Below are 19,953 nucleotides of genomic sequence, written 5' to 3'. Positions count from 1 at the left end.
CATGGCAAGTTTCCTGTTTTCTATCTGGTGGCGTTAAGAACTAGGAACTGGAATATGGGGCAGACAGAGGCAAGTGCTGTCACATGGACACAAAGGGAGTATAGGGGAAGAAGGGGTGAATTCTAACCACAGGGCATCACACACTTGATCCTCAAATTGATTGGAGCATCTTCCCTTGAACTCATGGTACTCTGAAATAGCGAGGCTCAAAGAATCAATCAGCAACAGAAATCTCTTCAGCGTTCTCAATCATGAAACCTCTGGCCAGGGTGGTTCTGTGCCAGATACCAAGGAAGGTAAGAATAAATAAATAAATAGAAATCACATTTCAAAACAGGCAAGCATTGAACACCAATAAAAAATTAATTTATTATTTAAAAAAAACCAGGCAAGCAAAAGACAATATAGCCCATAGATATTGAAACAAAAATGCTGAAGTACAGCTGTGGAAGCCTAGAACGTATATGCCTATAGATATAAATCTCAAATTATTTTAAACTTGTTTTATTATTTTGTATGTTAAAGTTGTGTCTCCCCTGCTGGCAAACTGCTGCCATAAGCAGGAATCAAGTTAGGACCTCTGTAGGTAAGAACTTAGAGGCCTTACATCTGAGCCACATTCTTGCTTGTGTAGGGGTGTATGTAGCAGCTGTGTGGCTTAGATGGTATGAGAGACAGGTTTTGAAAAGTGGCAAGTTGCTAGGGTGACTGGATATCCTCTAGGGAGAATATTGTTGAGATTATCGAGTCTACAGGCCCTCAGTTCTATGAAGATGGTCTGGGATGCACTTAGCTTGGGTCTGTGAGGGCGTGAGGGAAAGGTTTTGAGAACAGAATACAACACCACATATCATGTCAGGCTTATTTGTCCTCAAACCCATCTGTCTGCCATGGTGGGCCAAACTGTAGTCTTTTGCCCTCTAAAATGTTCTAAATTAGGAGCACCTCTCCTCTTCGGTCCTGGGGCTCGTGTAGCCTAATATGGGTTGTCCCCACAGAACCATCGGCCCTGGCCTCTTTCTCTTCCTCTGGCTCCATTACCAGCTTGAATGGTCTGTTTGTTGGCTGCGCAGCTGGGAGAACGTGGCAGTGGGGTCTGGGGGCCAGCTGCACAAGTGAATGGTAGGCAAGTGTTACCTGACCAACTTCCCCCTGCTTTCAAGGATAGGAGAAGAGAATTATAAGGTCAACTGGTGAAAACATGGAGTAAAACAAAGTTAAGCAAGTTTTTTTTTTCTCTTTCTTTTTTTAAGATATTATTTATTTATTCATGAGACACACACACAGAGGCAGTGACATAGGCAGAGGGAGAAGCAGGCTCCCTGCGGAGAACCTGATGTGGGACTCGATCCCAGGATCCAGGGATCATGCCCTGAGCCAAAGGCAGATGCTCAACCACTGAGCCACCCAAGCACCCGTTTTTTTTCCTCTTTCTATGAGTCCTTCTCAGATCTCTGAGAGTTCAGAAACCATTTTAAATTGCCAAGAAAGGGCTATAGTATGCCATGTTTCCCAAATTCTCTTTTGTCCTCCAGAGGAAAAACATTAAGATTCATTTAAGATACTTCTCTGTTGACACCTTCCCTGATCATCCGAGGGAGATGTTACTTATACCCCTCAGGGCTCATGATTTTCTAGTTGTAGAGTTGGAGGAGACAAAAGTTCATATTCTTTCAGCAGCCGCTGTAAGAATCCTGATCCTTTTGGGATGAGGCTTAAAACAAGAAGCAGGAGATCCTCAAGTCTTACTAGGGTCACCTGGAAGGCCTTTGTTCTCTGATGGGTTTGAGTATGTTAATTTAGAGACAGAGCTGAATTGCTTTAATAACAAAAATATGAGACATTTGAAGTTCCCAGGGAAATTTCAGGAAGGAGACAGGAGTCAGTTAGACTAAATGCTGCATGGGAAAAAGATCAGAAAGGAAAAAGAAAACAAACAAACAAACTAATGGTAGGCCTGCTGAAAAGGAGCTTTTGGGGGGAGAACAGAAATGTCTAAGGGGGAAATTGTAAGCTGTTTGCCATCAGCTTAACACAAACCACTCTTATTTCCACTGTGGGATCCTTGGTGATGCCTCCTTGGTTCACGGCGTGCGTGTGTGTGTGTGTGTGTGTGTGTGTGTGTGTGTGTGAATAGTTCCTTCTGCAGATGTGGGTGGTGGTGGAGAGGCTGGAGCTGGCAGGGAAGCTGGTGTCTGGGTGGCACCATTACCCCTGTCCATGTTGCATCCACTCCACTAGCCTTTAAATGTGTATTTATTGAATGAATGGATAATAAGTAAGTGCATGGATTTCTAAGCTGAAGCAGCAGATAAGGGTTTCTCATTAACTGAGACTAGACCAAGCTTCTCAGCCCCTAATGTGATAGGATTACTTAGGAAAGCTGGCACAGAGGAGCTTAATATGTGTTTGTGGAACGAACCAGTCACCGAGGGACTGAGAAAGGTACTGTTGTCTGGGTCGTAAGCATGTTGTTCCATGTAGAAAGGACCAAAGCCTTAATCTTTGACATAAGAGACTGCTCTAATTGTGAAGGCCTGGCCTCCTACACTCCCAGAAAGATCCCTGCCCTGTTTTTCGAATGAGGAAACAATGGAGAAATACAGAGCTATCACACTTCCCCATTCTCTGCTGAAAGTAATTGCTCACTCACTAGTGTACTCCTAGCACTTCATAACGATCTAGTCCTCCAAGGTCTACCTTTGTTATAGATATCATGCCTGTTGAGTTTTTCCATGGTTCAGATATATCCAGGTCCTGCATCCCATTTGGGGTCTGAAAAAGATGATCACGGAGGCTTTATTTTCCTCTCCTTGCCTCCCTTCCTTCTTTGAAAGCCTGTCAACTCTTTGAACGAAGGGACCATGTCTCACTCATTTCTGAAGCCCACTGCCTGGCAATCTCTGGTCCAGAGTGAGTGCCAAACAAGTGCTTTTGTACTGAACTGCACATGGGGAGAGAGCTGAGTGCTGATGCGGTAATGGTGACCAGCTCGAGGTTAACTGATTAGGGCTCCCTGGAAAGGCCTAGTTTTGACACTTTTACTTGTGATCAGAAGTTGCACAAGAAATCACCAGCCCCACACCTGGCAGACTGTAAAATAGGTTCTTTATCAATGTGGTAAAGAATCACATCGCATTTATCTTGCGGGGAGGGGGTTGGTGGATTTAGACCTCTTGGTAGAAGGCTTTGCTGACCTATTTCTTTTGTGTCTAGGAGGGCCTACATTTAGGAATTCCCACAAGGCTGTTTTTCAAAAATGTATTTACTGGGAAACCATCTGTGGGTCCCAGTTATCCAATGGAAAGGGAGTGGGGAAGGATTATGGTTGTCAACTGCAGAAGCCATGCTGGGCTCCTGAGATGCCACATTTAGTGGAATACATGAGCCCAAACCTGGGACCTGAGAGAGAGGGATTTAGGCTCAGGTATGTGAAGGTAATATAACCCTGTGGACAGCTGGTTATCCAGTTATCATTCAACAGGATTTATTTCACCCCTGCTTTGTGGCAGGCACCATTCCAGGCACAGGGGATTCTCTCAGGAAACAAAACAGAAAAAGTGTGTGCTCAGACAATGCATGACCACACATCACACACACACACACACAAGGATGGTATTGGAGAGTAATATTAAAATACGATGGGGTAACAGGGAATGTCCAGGTTGTGGTCCAGAAAGGCATCTGCAACTGAGACCTGAATTAGCAGGAGTCTCCTCAAGAACAGGAGGAAGAGCATTCCAGTCAGAGGGAACAGCCAGTGCAGGGACTATGGTCTTTCTCAGGAAGCATGACATGTTCCAGGAGCAGAAGGACCAGTGTGGGCAAAGGGGAGGGTAGAGCAGGTGGAGATCACAGCTGTCGAATCCCTCACTGACCCTGAGCTTCTGGGCCTCACAGGGTTAACACTGTGTCTTTTCTTCTCCCACAGACGACTTTGCAGAGGAGGAGGAGGTGCAGTCCTTCGGTTACAAGAGGTTTGGTGAGTTCTAGAAAAGCTCTTTTCCTTCTCTCTGCTTGATTGAGATGTGATAACAGGCCATTACTGGACCTTCAGCACACACAGATATGTGTGGTTCTGAGGCCCAGTTATGGTTGGAAATTGAGTTTCTGTGTAACAGGTGATGATTTCTTAAAACACTAAGGGTAATGGAACAGGAGCTGTGCCCGGGCACAAGAAGTAGTGGGATGCTCATTGGGTTCACTGGATGCAAACAGAATGGTTTAATAGGCAAGGCAAATCTGTGACAAGACAGGAGCAAAAATACACAAGACTTCTCTATTTTGATATTTGGAAAACATCTTTGCCCTTTTATCTCAAGCCTCTTGTTCATAACTTAATGGATAAATGAGAGGAAGACTTTCTCCAGGAACCCAGCTAGACACAGGTGCCCTGTGGTAGGCTAGATAGTGGCCCACAGAGAGATTCGTGTCCTAATCACTGGAACTTGAATGTTACCTTATATGGCAAAAGGTGCTTTGCATATGTGATTAAATTGAAGATCTTGAGATGAGGAGAGTATCCTGGGTTATCTGGGTGGACTCTAAGCCCTGTCAGCGTGTTCTCATGGGAGGCAGGGAGAGGGTTATTTGACAACTGAGAGGAGAAGGTGGTGTGCTGGTTGAAGCCGACTGGAATGATGTGCTCTGAAGATGGAGGAAGGGGCCGCAAGCCAAGGAATACAGGTGGTCACTAGAAGCTGAAAAAGGCAAGGAAGTGGATTTTCTGGTCAGAGCCTCCAGAGTGAGCACAGCCCTGCCAACATCTTGATTTCAGCCAACTGGAGTTGATTTCAGACTTCTGGCCCCTCAAACTGTGAGAGAACAGATTTGTGTTGTTTTAAGCCACCACATTTGTGGAAATCTGTTGCAGCAGCCATAAGGGAACTAAAACACAGTCTTCTGTCTCCTAGGCTTGTCGCTCTTTGATCATGCTTCTCATGCCCTGCAGTTCGGTTTTGAACTGACAGTGAACACTGCAAAGTTCCAAAGATAGTTCAAGGGAACTGGGGTTTTCTGTCCAGCTTGTTTCTGTGTCTTGGCAAGTGGAAATGAAGGATAGAGAAGAAAGAATGAGTGAATGCGTGCGTGTGTGTGTGTGTGTGTGTGTGTGTGAGAGAGAGAGAGAGAGAGGGAATAAAAGTGAATGAATCTACTTCCTGTTACTTAAAAAAAAAAAAAAAATAACACAACTCCTGGCTGGACTTTGATTAAAGTTAACAGTCCCCAGCTGCTCTGGTTCCCTCGTTGCTTTAACATTTTTCCTTCTGGGTATACACTTCTACATTTCTTTCTGTGAAAAAATAGGGCTTTACAAGGGGAATGCAGTGGCACCAAGCCGATAGCTCCTCCATTCATATGCTGGCTACCTTCTCAGTACCTTCTCTCCCCCTCCACACTACTGTTCTTTATCTGCACATTACGTGTTTTGGAATTGGTGCCCTGTGTTGTTCTGCTTTGCTGTGGTGGGCTCACTGAAGGTGGTAGTAAGAGTGAACCCAGGAATTATAAAGGAAAGGAAAACAAAAATGAAAAGGTAGAAATAAGAGGAAGATCAAACTTGTAAAAATAAGGCAAAAATCAATGTTGACATACCTGTCTATTTTGGAAATCAGCGGATTTCAAACATTTGTTTTTTAAAAGATTCTATTTATTTGAGAGAGAGAGAATGAGTTGGATGAGGGCAAAGGGAGAAGCAGTCTTCACACTGAGCAGGGAGCTCTACTTGGGGCTGGATCCTAGGACCCCAGGATCATGACCTGAGCAGAAGGCAGATGCTTAACCTACTGAGCCACTCAGGCACCCCTCAAATATTTACTTGGACATTAGTAGAAATAAGAACCATGAGGAAAGATTTCTTTAAAAAGAGTGACCTTGAGAAAAATTTTATTTAAAATTTCATGACCATGTAACTAGCTAGATGGGTGGGGATTTGGTGAAAAATACACAAAAATAATAAGTTGCTGAAAGATTTAATTTGTGATGGCTAAATTGTGTATGGAAATCACAAACCAATGACTTAGAGGACACATGATAACAGCTTACTAATACTGCAGAGGGGCAGGGTGAGAGTGAGAGCAAGTGGTGAGTAGACAGTGGGGATGAAATTAACATGGAACATCTTGGAAAAGGCTATGAAAAAAGAGGTGTCCCAGTGTTGAGAATTCTTGGATTCGGCTTTTAGGCAAAGTGATGGATGTCTAGCATAGGAGTAGAGTAGAATTTTGGAGATTCAAGAGCCTTTGAGGTGATTTAAATAAGCCTTTAATTTTATAGTTAGGTAAGGCGAGGCACAAATAAAGGCCTTGTTCAACCAAGTTAGGTGGAGCTGTGGTTGGATGCTGGGTCCTTTACCCCTTAGGCAAACCTAATCTTGAGGAAGGTGCCCACAATGAGGTTGAGGTGATTTCTCAACTTCTGAATCCTAGAAGAGTCTAGAACTCTAGAGTGCAGTTCTAACACCCTAAAGTGGGCTGCCCCCCCCCCCAAAAAAAATTCATTTTTGCAGGCCCTAGGACTCTGGATCTAATATTATTGAAGGTAAATGAGTTTTCAGTTCCTAAGGAGTAGCCAAAGCTAGTCACTGAATGCAGCAGAACCCAAGAACCCATTCCTTCAGGTATGGTTAAACCTTAACCATTAAAGGAAGACAAAGTCAGTGTATGGTGGTGTGAGTGAGAGGCATCCAGCCTGGTAGGACTTGCCCCTACTTACTCTATTGAGTTGAAAACAGTCACTTAAGCTCCATGGGCCTCAGATGCTGCATTTGCCTAGTAAGCAGAGTGACACCCGCCAAGGGGGATAAGTCTACCTTACAGGCCTGTGGTTGATACTAAGAGAGATACCAGGTAGACAAGTGGTTTGAAAGTGCAACACCCTACAAGCAAAGGTGCTATTATCCTGCTCCCGAGATTAGAGGCTGTTATCACTCTTCAGACATTTTGGTATGGCCCCTGCCAAATATCAAAGTGTGACAGTCTGAAACCTCATTCCTGAAGAGATGTCAGGGTGTGATTTACTTCTCAACGTGGTAATATTGTCGGCTTTTATTTTTGCAGAAGTAGACTGGGTAACATAAAGGGTTTAGTTTTTGTCTAATTTTAGGTATATCTTGTTTATGATTTGCATAACTGAATTTAGACTACAGATGGACCAGAGGTTCATTATTCACAAGGCAAAGGGGTCACTCACTGTTCTAGCAAAAACAAACCTGGTGGTTTGTTTCCAAAGATATTTGTAGGTACTTATTCAGAAGCATATGCTACATGAAGTTAGCCCCTTTCCCAAAATTCTGTGCAGGTGTCTAGGGGAGAGACAGACTTAAACCTGATGGGTTTGCCATTTATTTGCTTCTCTGACAGAAGCTTCCATGAGGGGAAACTTTGAAAGGTTAATGAAGTAAGTATATTCAAGCTTTAATCAGGCTCTCAGGGCTAGCATTTCTTGGTCTTAGTATGCAGAGCTAATTAATTTGGGATGTAACCATAGTTACAGTTTGGCAACATTCATTCCCTGGAACAGGAGGCACCTGTATATTGATTTTTACTTTCTGTACATAGAATACCATATACACTACAGTGATATTTTTCTACATATTTCTCAGTAATTGTTTTCTTTGAAAATATCACATATGGCTCTAGCATCCTTTATTATTATAGTGAGCAGAAAAGGAAGGCGAATTAATTCCTATTATAAGGGATAAATATAAATTTATGCATTTTGGAATTTGTGGTAAATGGAGCCAAGAATGTCTTCTGAAACTTTCCGATTAGTCATATGATTAACATAAATGTATTCAAGTTATGTTTTCTTAAATTTTTCTTCATTAAAATGATATAGAGTAGAGGGAATGAAGAATGTCATTTCAGTTCCAAGGGATAAGTGCATCAGAATTCCATAGGAGAAGGGGAGAAGTGTGGGAAGAGGGGTGAGTTCCAGAACTTGTGTAGAAATGATCATAGCAAATCCAGCTCACATTTGTGTGTCATATTTATCTTCCCAAAGGATTTACAAACATATTTTTCCTTCACAACAACTCTATGAGGACAGCAGGCCAGGTGTTATCTTTCCTGTTTGATGGCTGCTTTTTTGTCTTTCTTGGAGGTGGGGGCAGTAGTTATGTGTATGGGCATGGGAACCAGGTGTATGGATTTATATCTGAGTTCCCAAACTCACCAACTGTGTGACCTCAGGTGAATTTTGCAAAGCCTACTTCCTCACTTGTAAAGTTTGGGTCTTAATAGGCTAGCTCCACGAAGTTGTTGTGGAATTAAATGTGATGCTGGGTTAGCACAGTGCCTTGCACACTGTGAGCATCCCATAAGTGTTGACCATTATTCTAATATTGGGATCTTTCTTGGACCTTCTGGTCCTGCTGCTTGAACATAGAGCCTAGGAGTTAGTAGGCCCCTAGAACCTTCTAATTTCCAGCAGCCTCATGAATTCTTGTTCTATCCTACCTCTTGTTTTAGTGCAAAAAACTATGAAAGGCTAGAAGACCTGGGGACAGCAGCTCTGTGCCCCAGCACCCAGGTAGATGGTGTGGGCATCTCATGGTGAACACCATGCCAGATGTCTTGAGCCCTCCCTCAAGAGCCTGCTTTGCCTTCTTTCTGTGCTGGGGCAGAAGGGCACCTAGACCAACTTTGTTTCCTTGGTTGCACTGGGTTGTCTTGAGTTCTCTTTGGAATCTGATCTGGTATAATAATAGGATGTCCAAAGCTGGAATGATGGAGGAGCAAGAGAAAACCATGGGTAGACTTAAGGGTTGCAAGTGACCAACTGGGAGCAGCTGGAAGCATTTGTTATTTGTATTTGACAAAACTGTGACAAAATTGCTTCCTTGGGACTCAACTATGGGAGTTATTAATAGCTATGAGAGACAAAGATCTGAAAAATTGCAAATTGTGAAACAATAATGAAGAGTTAAAGGAAACATTCTCTGTGGGGAAAAATTCAAGTCTTTTGTAAAAACTAAGTGGGAAAATTCTGAGAAGATCACTGAAAAATTATGTAAGGGTTACAGTCCCAAAAGGGGTATTAGATACCTTTTTCCTAAGTATGTTCACCAAAGTGTACGTACCCTTTCATAGTTTTGTTCACCTTGAATGATAATTTCACATGAGCAGGAGTATCTGAACAGTGCTGGATACATGCAAGCAGCCTGAGAAATTGATATAGAGTCCAGCCCTGCTCCAGAACAGCCCCTACCTTACTCCTTACCTTCACCATCCTCTGAACCCATCCCCTACAGACATTAGACATAAAACCTCAGTGACTCCAGTTAAATCACTGAGCCACTTCTTGTCAAGAGTTTTAGAGGAACTAAATGTCTAAAAGTGTGAAAGGCCACATAGACTTCTGAAAAAGCATGATGCATATATGCTCAAACAGCCAGAAAGAAGAGTTATGTCTGAGGTACATGGTGAGTTTCTGATTTCAGTGCAGAGGATTGAAAGAGTTTGCCAAGAGAATACCAAACTGTCTTTGGGGAATGCCGCAGAATAGTCACTTTGGATGCCCCCACTTCTCATTGTTTGGGCACAGGGAACAGACAGCCTGTTTCTCCTCTCGCAGGACTCTTCTAGAAGCCTGGCTTCATGTTAGGGTTTGGAGAAGGCCTTGCTTTGAAGTCATCCACCTCCAACAGCAAAGAAGGGATCCCCATATCCCTCCCACCAGGGCCTTTCAAGACTGACACCAACAGAGCTCACCCCTTTCCCTGATAAGAATGCCAGGAATTTCCGTCATTTCCTGTAGGGAAGGATTGAGTAAATTCAGCATGGGACTGGCCTTTCAGTAGCACCTTTTCCAGGCATCCTTGAACAGAAATGGTATTAGATCAGGCAAAGGACTGACCCTGTTCAGAGAAACTAGTTAGGGCAGGAAACAAGAGTCTGAGGATCCCTATGGGATTCTTGGAAATGTTCAAGCCATTTGCATCACTTACTGACAGGGTTTTATGTGGCTTTGTAAATCCTAGTGAAGTTGATATTTCTGATTTTATAAGAATTTGGTGTCATATGGCTTGTGGAGAAGTAGACACAGAAGAGATTCTCAGTCAGAATCACCTTGAAGGGGGTTTGTAGACTAGCTTCCACGGCCCCCCTACCCTCTGCTTCCAGTCAGATACATGATGTTCCTGAGACCTGAGGAAAGGAGTTTGGTGGCTGTCACTTTTCTTTTAAATAATCTAAGCAGATTTCCTCATTTTTACCATTAATGTTCACAACCTGTCTTGCCAACAGTGTGTGTCCAGGTTTTCACTTCTGCTCCCATCGAGAACTCACTTGGTAGGCCAGGGCCTCCCTGCCTAGTCTTTCTTGCTCGTCAGTGGAAATAAAAAATTGTTCCACATGGTGTTCTCATGTGATTATGATTTTTTTAAAACTATTTTCTTATAAAAGAAGCCATTGAGAATTGTTTTTCGGGTAACTACAATGTGCTGGGCAGTTTTCCACTCATTAGTTCATTTAAGTCTCTCAGGAGTGCCTTGAAGGGAATTACCTGCAGTCTGCAAGTGAGGAGGATAGAAACCCACAAAGCTGAGTGGCATGGCCAACATTGGAATCCAACCTGATGCCAGTCCCCAATGACCTTTCCACTCCATTCACAGCTGAGAAGCACACAGAGACACCCATTCTTGGTGCATCTCAAGATTTTGGTGGGAAAACAAATGATCATAGGTGTATGTGGATTCAGCCAGCAGCTGTTTATATGCGGACTTATGTTTCCTGATTCATAGTGTGTATAGATTGAAGATTCAAACCTTGTATTTTTCAACCATTTAAAGTAGAATTCCTCCCCACCCTTCCCTGGTTTGTATTCACTTATGAATCCTGGTAAGAGTGTGGGGAGGGAGAATAATTTGTTTTTCCTACAATTGGGTTGAAGCTGAATGTGGTTTGTTTTTATTTTTAGAAAAAATTAAGGGGGAAAAAATCTACTCAGCCATTTTTCTGCTCAGACAGCATGAAGGCATTAGGTTGCTTCCAGTGCTTGGTTGGTCGGGGTAGGGTGGGAAAGAGTGATTCCTTTTGGTAGCAACTTCAAGTAACTGAAAACAGATGAACTCTGAAACTTTCCTTGAAAGACTCAAGTTGTTCCTTTGGAGGCCCCTTGGGAAAAGGAACAATGTCTGAGAGTCATGAGTTTTGAGGGAAGACATGGTCCTCAGCAAAGTTGTGAACTAGAGGGGCTCCTCTCTTCCCTCGTGTTCCTTGCTGGTGCCCTTACTCCTCAGGATGCTGGCGGGCTTTAGATTCTGACAGATTCACATGCTGACTTTGCCTCTCGCCAGCAAATCATTCAAATTTTCCAAGCATCACTTTGTTGATCTGTGAAATGAGAATAGCAAGAAAACCTTCCTTGCTGGGCATATGAATTATGAAATCATGAATAATATAAGGGGGGGGGCAGGTATATGGCAGGTCTGCCCTGAACTGTTGCTGCCATTAAATGGTTGACAACTCTAAGCCCTCCCCCCTTCCTTTCACCTCCCCCACTTCCTCCCTCCCCCTGGCACCATCATCCCTGTGTTCATGTTGCCTCAGCCCTCCCTTTATGAGGCTTGATAGGCCTCATGCTCTCTGATCCTTCCCTTCCTCTGTCCTCCCCGCATCAAAACCTCCCGGCCCTGACTCCTCTGCACCAGTGCCATACTTTGTTCAGGGAGTAACAAAGGAGTTGATTTTCTTGCAGGTCTTTTATAAAATAATTAAAGACTTGGTGGCCACCAGCAAAGAATGTAGTTTAAGGAAAGTAACACACACTGGGGGCTAAGAGCAGCTTTCACAGAGAGGTGCCATAGCATCCTCCTGGCTGAGAGAATGGACTCTGGGTTTAATTTCCAGCTTTACCACTTAGTGGAGAGAGAGCCTTGGACAGGTTGACCTCTCAGCACCTCATTGTTCCCATCAAAAGATGGGGTAACTGAGTATCTTCCTGAAGGAAGTCTGAATGAGTTAACACTTAGAGCAGTGCCTCGCAGGTGAACGGGAACTACATTAAAAGTATGTACTGTGAAAAGTGACAGGAATGGTCACAAGGTGGCTGTAGCAGTTCCAGGTGGGTGAAGGAGTCTTTGTCTTTTTGGAAGCAAGGAAACTATGCCAGGCCTTTAGTAGACCCTGTCACATGTAATTGGCCAACACTGAGTCACAGTCTCTTCCTAAATCAGCTAAGGGCAAAAGGAATGGACTGGCTCTGCTTGGCTTGGGCTACCCCTTTGGGGTAAAATGTATAGTGAGGACCACTATTATCATGTGTAACTTAATATTCATAATATCTAACATCATATTGTAACTATAATATATAATATGATTACTTTTATAATTTAATGTTAATTTAGACAATGATTATTATTAAATAACAACATGATTTTGTTATAATCTGATCCATTATTACTTTGTTCCACTTACAGAATTATCATATTTTGTATAACACATTTAAAAATTCAGTTTATTCACAAAGTAATTACAAGTTTACTTTTAAGTGATTTATAATTATGTTATAAATGGAGCTACAAGGTGCTGAACTTTCAGGAATACAACTCTCATATTGTATTCTTAGGGAATACAACTCTTGCCACAGGAAACATTGTGAAATTGGTCTCCTGTTCTGAGCCATAACTATAAACACTTTATGCTTCTTCCGATGTTTTTCATTTTTATCCTTTTTATAAGTTTTTGAAAGCTGACATTTGGCCCTGATTGAAACAAGCTTCTCTTTTCATATGCTAGGATAGTTTTTTTTTTTATTGGTATAAATATTTCCATACATAGATCAATTTCTTTCACACACTGAAAAGATGAAGGACTAGAGAGTTGTCAGGAAAACAGGAGATTGGAACTAGAAGTCTGCAAAAGTTCTGGCAGAAATTTAGACTACATTCTTATTCCAAATGCCTAAAGATGCCTCTATTCTCTGATATTTGAAATAACCTTTCTGTCACGTTCTTCTTGTTCTGTGAAGCAGGAAAATGCAGAAGTAAAATTATTGTTGACATTTTAGATTGAGTCTTCAATCTAAGCTCAGGCATTCACAGCAGCATAAGTGAGAGAGATGCATATTCTTCCCCTTTGGGCTCTATTTCATTTTGTACTTGTAAGAGTAAATCCTCATGATAGCTCATATTTAGTACATTACTGGGACCATTGATGAAGAATATGAAGATGTAGTGATTACCTCATGTTTTATCTAGAAGTCTTACCGTTGAATCGTTTTTCAAATAATGGAGGGGAGTTGGGAGTACTTCTCATTCTGACGAATATTCACTGACTGCCCTCCATGTGCTGTGAATTGCAGTACAGAGATGAATAAAAACAAGGTCCTTTTCCTGACTATTAATCATCAACATTTATAATTCATTTTTTCAATTTCCCAGAAAATAAGAGGTATAATAATCTTTATGAAAACCAAAAATGCTTTAAAAAATCTGCATACTTGTAAAATCTAGTTCATAAGCCTCATCAAAGGGTCCCCCAAAAGACTCAGAGTAAAGGTAGACTAGAGAGCTGCCATTTGTGGTGGAAGTGATATGAACTGGATGTCAGAGATTCGTGAATAAATTCTGCAAGTCTGTGAGAGTGGAAAAAGAGTAAAACAGTTGGGAAACTGGGATGGGGGTGGGGTGGGGTGGGTTTGTCCCTTTGCCCTATGAAAAGGCAAGTGAAACATAAAACATTAGTGAGAGTTTGGGAAAGAGATTCAGGCAAGAAAGATAGGCCTTACACAGTGTTCTTTTCTTAGAAAATATATGCACTTTGTGAGATTTGCTGAGAAGTTAAAGCAAGCAAGATTCATGGGAAGATGTCATTCTTAGTCAATGCAATATGAAAATGATGTGACATTTATTAACTATCCATTATGTGTTGGGCACCATGCACAGTAAAGAAGGGAGACTTAGGCTTTGCCTTTGGGAATTTCAAATTTAACGAGAAGCAGACAAGAGTTTTCCAACGTTGTTACATTTGCATAAAAGAAAAATATCAGCCAACCCTACAAATTGTTCCCCACCCACCAGCAGAATTTCAAAAGGCACAATAGAGGGCACCACATGCCAGATGGAATGTGAGCCGCCTCTTCTTTCTGTCTCCAGTATTGTTCTAAGTTCAGTATTGGCAAAACTTCAGTGGTTTCCGGATAAGGTTGGGACTCTCCTATATGCTCGCCCTTCCCGTCTGTGCAAGTTAAGAGGGCATATACAGAATCCCTTTCCTTTGCCCCACAGAAAAGGTTCAGGATGAGGTGTAAGAATCTGTTTGATATAAACCCGTGAAAGAAGGTTGGAAGGTAATTTCCGTCTCCATATGGTATACACACCACTGATCACAGCTGTTTCTAAACTGCTGCCATGTGAATCCACTCTGCTTATTAACAGCAGCTATATGCTTGTTTAAAATGCAATGCCGATAGTGTGTAACAATAATTTGATTTGGAAGCCTTCACTATTTGTTGCACTTTTGATAGACCAAAATGGACCTCCTATAAACAGTGAAGACTGTGAATAAGGATTTCAGGGAGCCCAAGTGATCTTAAACTCATAAACTTACACCATCTAAGTCTTTTGTTTGTTTTTTATGGAAAGAGGGGTAACAAAACTACCTATGTTACAGGGGCATTAGGATGATTATTTCATGTAAGTGAAGTACTTAGCAAAATGCCTGACATTTAGAAGGTATTCTGCAAATGCTCATTGCTGAGAAAAAAAATAGAAAATTAGACTTTTTTGAAAATTACTGAATTCAGTACTTCATTTGAGCTCTCAGTCTCTACCACCCTTACTCCATCCTGTCTACACACACACAGACACACACACCCTCCATGTGTGTATGCATGTGTGTGTGAGTGCATGACTGGGTACTTGAAGAGTTCTGAATTGGAGGAATGGAGATCAGAATTGTAGTCTTTTTTTTTTTCTTACATATTAACTAACTATGTGAATTTTGCAAAATGATGTAAACTCTTTGGGCCTCAAATAAGCTCTTCTGCAAAATGAAGAGGTTAGAGTAGATGATTTTGAAGACATTTTAGGCTATGCAGTGTTATGGGTTCGTATCTGTAATGTCATCCAAAGCTTTACTCTGGCCCTACAGTTGATTTTAAGTACATGATACTACTTTTACTTTTTCTTTTACTTACTTCAACAATTCAGAATAAATATTTTGGTACCTCCTCTTTAGATATATTTTCCCAGTTCCCTGATACAAAAGTTAGTTGGCAAAACTGGCAGATGGAAAACTCTCTTCTTATTCATTTTGTTGAAAATATTAGTGCTCTCATGATTATTGGTTTTCCATTTGGTTATATGTTCCTTTCGTGTAACTTTGGAGCTATTGAAGCATTTTCTAAGCTTATGTATTTTGGACTCATTCTGGATTTGAACTTATTCTAGATTTCTACACTCAATCATGGAAGATTCTGGTCCCTCTAGCTTCATAAAATCAGTGGGTAATTATTCAAATACACATGTCTGCAAATTTAATAAAAAGCATAATATTTCCATTAATAATCGCAAGAAAATTTACAGTTTCTTTCAATTCAATGATCTGTTTGTGTTGATCATATTATGAAATTTTTCTTCTCATGTTAATGAAAGACACATTGCATGAAAACATAAATCTAGTCATCAACAAAGGAAAAAAATCACTTTAGCCATGTTTTATTGAGAAGATGGCCTACTGGGAGCTATGACTTTCTTACCTTCTCAAGTTAATGAACAAGTATTAGAATCCACCAAAAAAAAAAAAAGAAAAGAAAAAAGTTCCAGGTCTTCTGTGCTTTGGGGGCTTTTTTCCTTCCTCTGAGATTGTGGTTATGTAAAGTGGGAATACTTATATTTTCAAAGCTTGTGAGCTGGTCCTTTTCCCAGGTGGGATATTATTAAATTATTATTTTTTTTAAAATATTTTATTTATTTATTTATGATAGTCACAGAGAGAGAGAGAGAGAGAGAGAGAGAGGCAGAGACATAGGCAGAGGGAGAAGCAGGCTCCATGAACCAGGAGCCCGATGTGGGACTCGATCCCGGGTCTCCAGGATCGCGCCCTGGGCCAAAGGCAGGCGCCAAACCGCTGCACCACCCAGGGATCCCGGATATTATTAAATTAATTCCTTCCCTCTCTGCCTCCGTAAATAGTTAATTTCACTTTCAAAATTGGTAATAAGTCAGCATTTAGAATGAAGTAAAGAAGAAAAAAAAGAATATTCACTTTTATTTCCATTTTAATTGCAAATACCTAGAAAAGGTGGATTTTGATAAACTGAAAGTCTTTGTTGTTTTTTCCCTTTGCCGAGCACTTGGGTGGATTTTGGTACACCCACAGTTGGAGATAGCTGAAGAAGTTCCAGGGTGCTAGAAGGAAGGACGAGGAGGGGAAAGACCCAGGTCTGGGGAGAACTGGAGGTAGCAGCGTGTGCTGCAGGTTTTGACATTGGGGATATGCAGTCATCTGATTTAGTCCTGGAGGACAGGGATTGCAGGCAGAAGAGAGTGAGTGAACCCTTGCATCCTTGTAATTACTTTTTTTAAATAGATTTTTTTCTTAACCATGTTGTAAGTTCAGTGAGGACAGAGATAGTGTCTGTTTTGTTCATTACTGTACCTAGGACAGTTCCTCAGCTCAACAAATATTTGAGAAGAGTAAGGTGTTTTTGTGTGCTTATGATGTGCATGGTACTCAGGGTATTGTCTTTTTAAAAAAAATATTTATTTGACAGGGAGAGTATAAGCAGAGGGAGCCCAGAGGGAGAAGCAGGCCCACTAAGCAGGGAGCCCAACACAGGGCCCGACCCCAGGACCCTGAGATCATGACCTGAGTGGAAGGCAGACTGAGCCACCCAGGCGCCCCCAGGCTATTGTCTTAAACCTTACCTTAGCTCACGATCTGGCAGGCCTCTCCCCAAAGTTGCCTCTGTATGGACAAAGAACATTTTCTAAAGTTGAATTCAGAGAAGGCAGAGGCTCAGACCCCACATCGAACAGTTACAGCACAGACTCAGATCCAGGAGAAGGAAAAGACAGCAGTGGCGAGGTCTGAGAAGGATGAAGACAAATTGGAGCTGGCTCTGGGGAGGAGGAGGTCAGAGAGTGTCTAGTGTCAGAAGAAGACTGAACGAAGCAAAGACCTGCCCTCAAGCACCTAAAAATCTCTAAGGTAGGACCAGATGTTTGCTTCTTCAGAAAGACTGAGGGAACGTCCTTTTGCTTCACCTGAATTTAGTTTACTTCTATGAAACTTAATTAAGATGACAGACCTCTTGTGAAGTACAAATACACCAGGAAGTTTTAGAAAGGATGGAGGCTCCTAATAGTCCCTTGCACCTTGGGGTGCACTGTTTAATCGGATTGCTAAAATCTCACTGTTGTCCTTGAAGCTGTTGTTTATGAGATTCGTCTTTCAGAGACATGAGAAGTTCAAGGAGCTTTGGATGGCAGGCTCCTAGGATTGGAGGTGTCAAGATGTGGGGCAGGAGCTCAGAGAGGAGAGTGTGAAACAAACATTCTGTAATTAACGGTTTTCTTGAGGTCTCTTCCTATCTCCCCTTTTTTTCCAGAAAGCAGGTGAGAAGGGGCCATCTTTAAAGGGACTTGAGAGAGAATGCCGTCTGAGGAGAAGCTGCCTTTAAATGGAGGTGCCCAGAGTAACAGTGGTCTGCAGAGCTGGAGGTTGAACTGGCTTCCCTGGGCTGTGGGGCTGAGGCCCTCTTTGCCTGCTCAGCCACATTCTCTGGAAAGAGTTAACTTTCACTAGGAATTGGAAGTTTGCATGAGTCTTGGGCCCTCCATGAGGGCTCATGGAATAAAATCCTAGACTGTTCCACACCTATTATATCCTAACCCCCTTGCTAGAGTCTGGGACTGGATTGCTGAGACATGGCATCAGTATTTATGGTCCTCCTGGTCTAATGGGAGGAGAAAAAAATCAACATAGTCATACTATAGTTTGAAAGATACTTGCAAGGAAATGGAGGATAGATAGAGGACCTAGATTCTGAAGTCACTACGGATTCTGCAGGGGATGGGGGAGGAATGTGTGATCCGACAGAGGAATAGAGAAGGATGATTGTTTATGCAGAGGGGCATTAAGATGAGGAAGTCCCTAGGCAGTCCGTTGAGAGAGTCTCAAGGCAGAGACAAAACCAAGATACAGCCAGGGAATCAAGGAGCATTAAGTACCTGTCTTCCTGGGGAAATGGCCCGGGGTGGGGACGGGGCAGGAAACACTGGCCACAAGCAGGGGTGCCGCTGTGTCGCTTAGGCTCCTAATATGTGCTAGGTGCCTTGCAGGATTCAGAATAATGAGTCTCGGTCCTTGGTTCAGGATGTTAAGAGCAAGTTACCACCGCCAAATTTGCTCACAGGTAACAGCAAAAATGCAAGTGAGTGTATTAGTAGCTGTCTGTGGCGAGGGGGAGTCCAGAGGCCATCAGGAAGCTAAAGCAGAGCCATCGCAGCAGTCCGGGGCCCCGGGGGAGGAGACGCGGGCCTAGCCCAGGGCACAAGTGGGGCTGGGAGGAAAGGCGCCCGGAGCTGGGGGTGCACTGGGGCTGTCGTGGGAGGCGCGTCTGGAGCCAGGCTAGCGAGCTGGAAACCAGGCAAACGAATTTAGACTTGATTCAGTTAAACTAAGCCATCTCTGAGGGGCGCAGGGATGGCAGAATTGCTGAAGTGTCTGACTCTTGACTTCAGCTCAGGTTGTGGTTTGAGGGTCCTGAGGTCAAGCCCCATGCTGGGCTCCCTGCTCATCGCACAGCTGGCCTGAGATGCCCCTTCTTCCTCTGCCTCTCCCAGTTGTGCATGTGTGCGTTGCTCTCTCTCTCTCCAAAGATAAATCTTTTAAAAACATTAACCCATCTCTGACAGTGTTTTAACAGAGCAGTCTGTGTGGCAAAAGGAGTATTGAGAGTGATTGACGTGGTATTACTTTGCAGTGTGCAACAGAAAGAAGAGAGGGGCAGTGAGCAGGGGCTGTAGCTGTCACCAGTGAAAAGGCGGGTAATGTACACGTGACAATCAGAATGAAGTGAGCGAGACACTGTAATCTGTGACTCCCAGATGCCTGCTGTCTCTCACTGTGGTCCCTGATGGCATCTGGCACCGAGGCTCAGAGGTCAGCAAGGGAGGTGGCTGCACAGCACAGCCCCTGCTCCGCACAGCAGAGGAATCCAGGCATTTGGTCGCTTAGGACCCAGACCACTGCCTTTCATTGTGTTGAGACAATTAGGCAACTAATTATTTTGCTTTGTGTGTGGTTTATTACTTTTTTGATTTGAGTAGATCTTTTGGTTTGGCTGGTTATTGCCAGATGTCTTAAATGCAGCCATGTATGGTCAGGTACCAATAATGAGCTCTTACTAAGCAGCTATTAATTTCACTTGTGTGCCAGTGTGGTCTTGGAAACTTGTTTTTTGGGGGGAAAATAATGCAAAAGCAAGCCAAGCCTAAAATAAAACATGATAAGAGAAGTATGAAATGAACAATCAGTGAGGATAATACTCTGCCACTGGTAAGTGAATCACTTTCTGGAAGTTCTGATGCTGAAGGCTAGCTCTAAGGTAGGAAGCTCATTTTGGAAACCCAACTTGAGGAAGAGGAAGTGATGAGTGAGGGCTGAACTGCCTAGGAGGACAGGGGACATGCAGGAATGAGTGGCCTCACAGCGTGAGCCTATGCTTCTGCAGAACCTGCCGCCACGCCACCGTACCCTCAAACTCCCCTCACCATCTCGTCTTATGAAAAGAGCTGGCTTTTTCATTGTTGCCCAGGAGGGCTTCAGTCTAAGATACTGCACTTTGCTTCTCTTAATACACTCTGGCGAAGGAGAAATTAAGCTGGAGCTGCTCTACTTTGTCACCTTTAAATAAAAGAAACATACTTCAACATTTCAACCTTGTTTGTATTGGTAGGATGCCTCTGTATCTATATATGTGTAGTCCCATGTGGTCTCATAT

General features: G+C 42.8%; 1 protein-coding gene across 1 annotated transcript in view; it reads left to right on the top strand.

The window, feature by feature from the left end:
* COLEC12 (collectin subfamily member 12) overlaps positions 1 to 19,953 on the top strand; it is a 180,866-nt gene that overhangs the window by 14,651 nt on the left and 146,262 nt on the right. Inside the window, exon 2 of the mRNA XM_025429360.3 lies at positions 3,932 to 3,982. Within this exon, the coding sequence (XP_025285145.1) occupies positions 3,932 to 3,982 (51 nt within the window). The remainder of the gene's footprint in view (positions 1 to 3,931; positions 3,983 to 19,953) is intronic.

The sequence above is a fragment of the Canis lupus genome, chromosome 7 (assembly GCF_003254725.2).
Source record: "Canis lupus dingo isolate Sandy chromosome 7, ASM325472v2, whole genome shotgun sequence".
In the NCBI taxonomy this organism is placed as follows: domain Eukaryota; kingdom Metazoa; phylum Chordata; class Mammalia; order Carnivora; family Canidae; genus Canis; species Canis lupus.
This window is presented reverse-complemented; position numbering and strand designations above follow the sequence as displayed.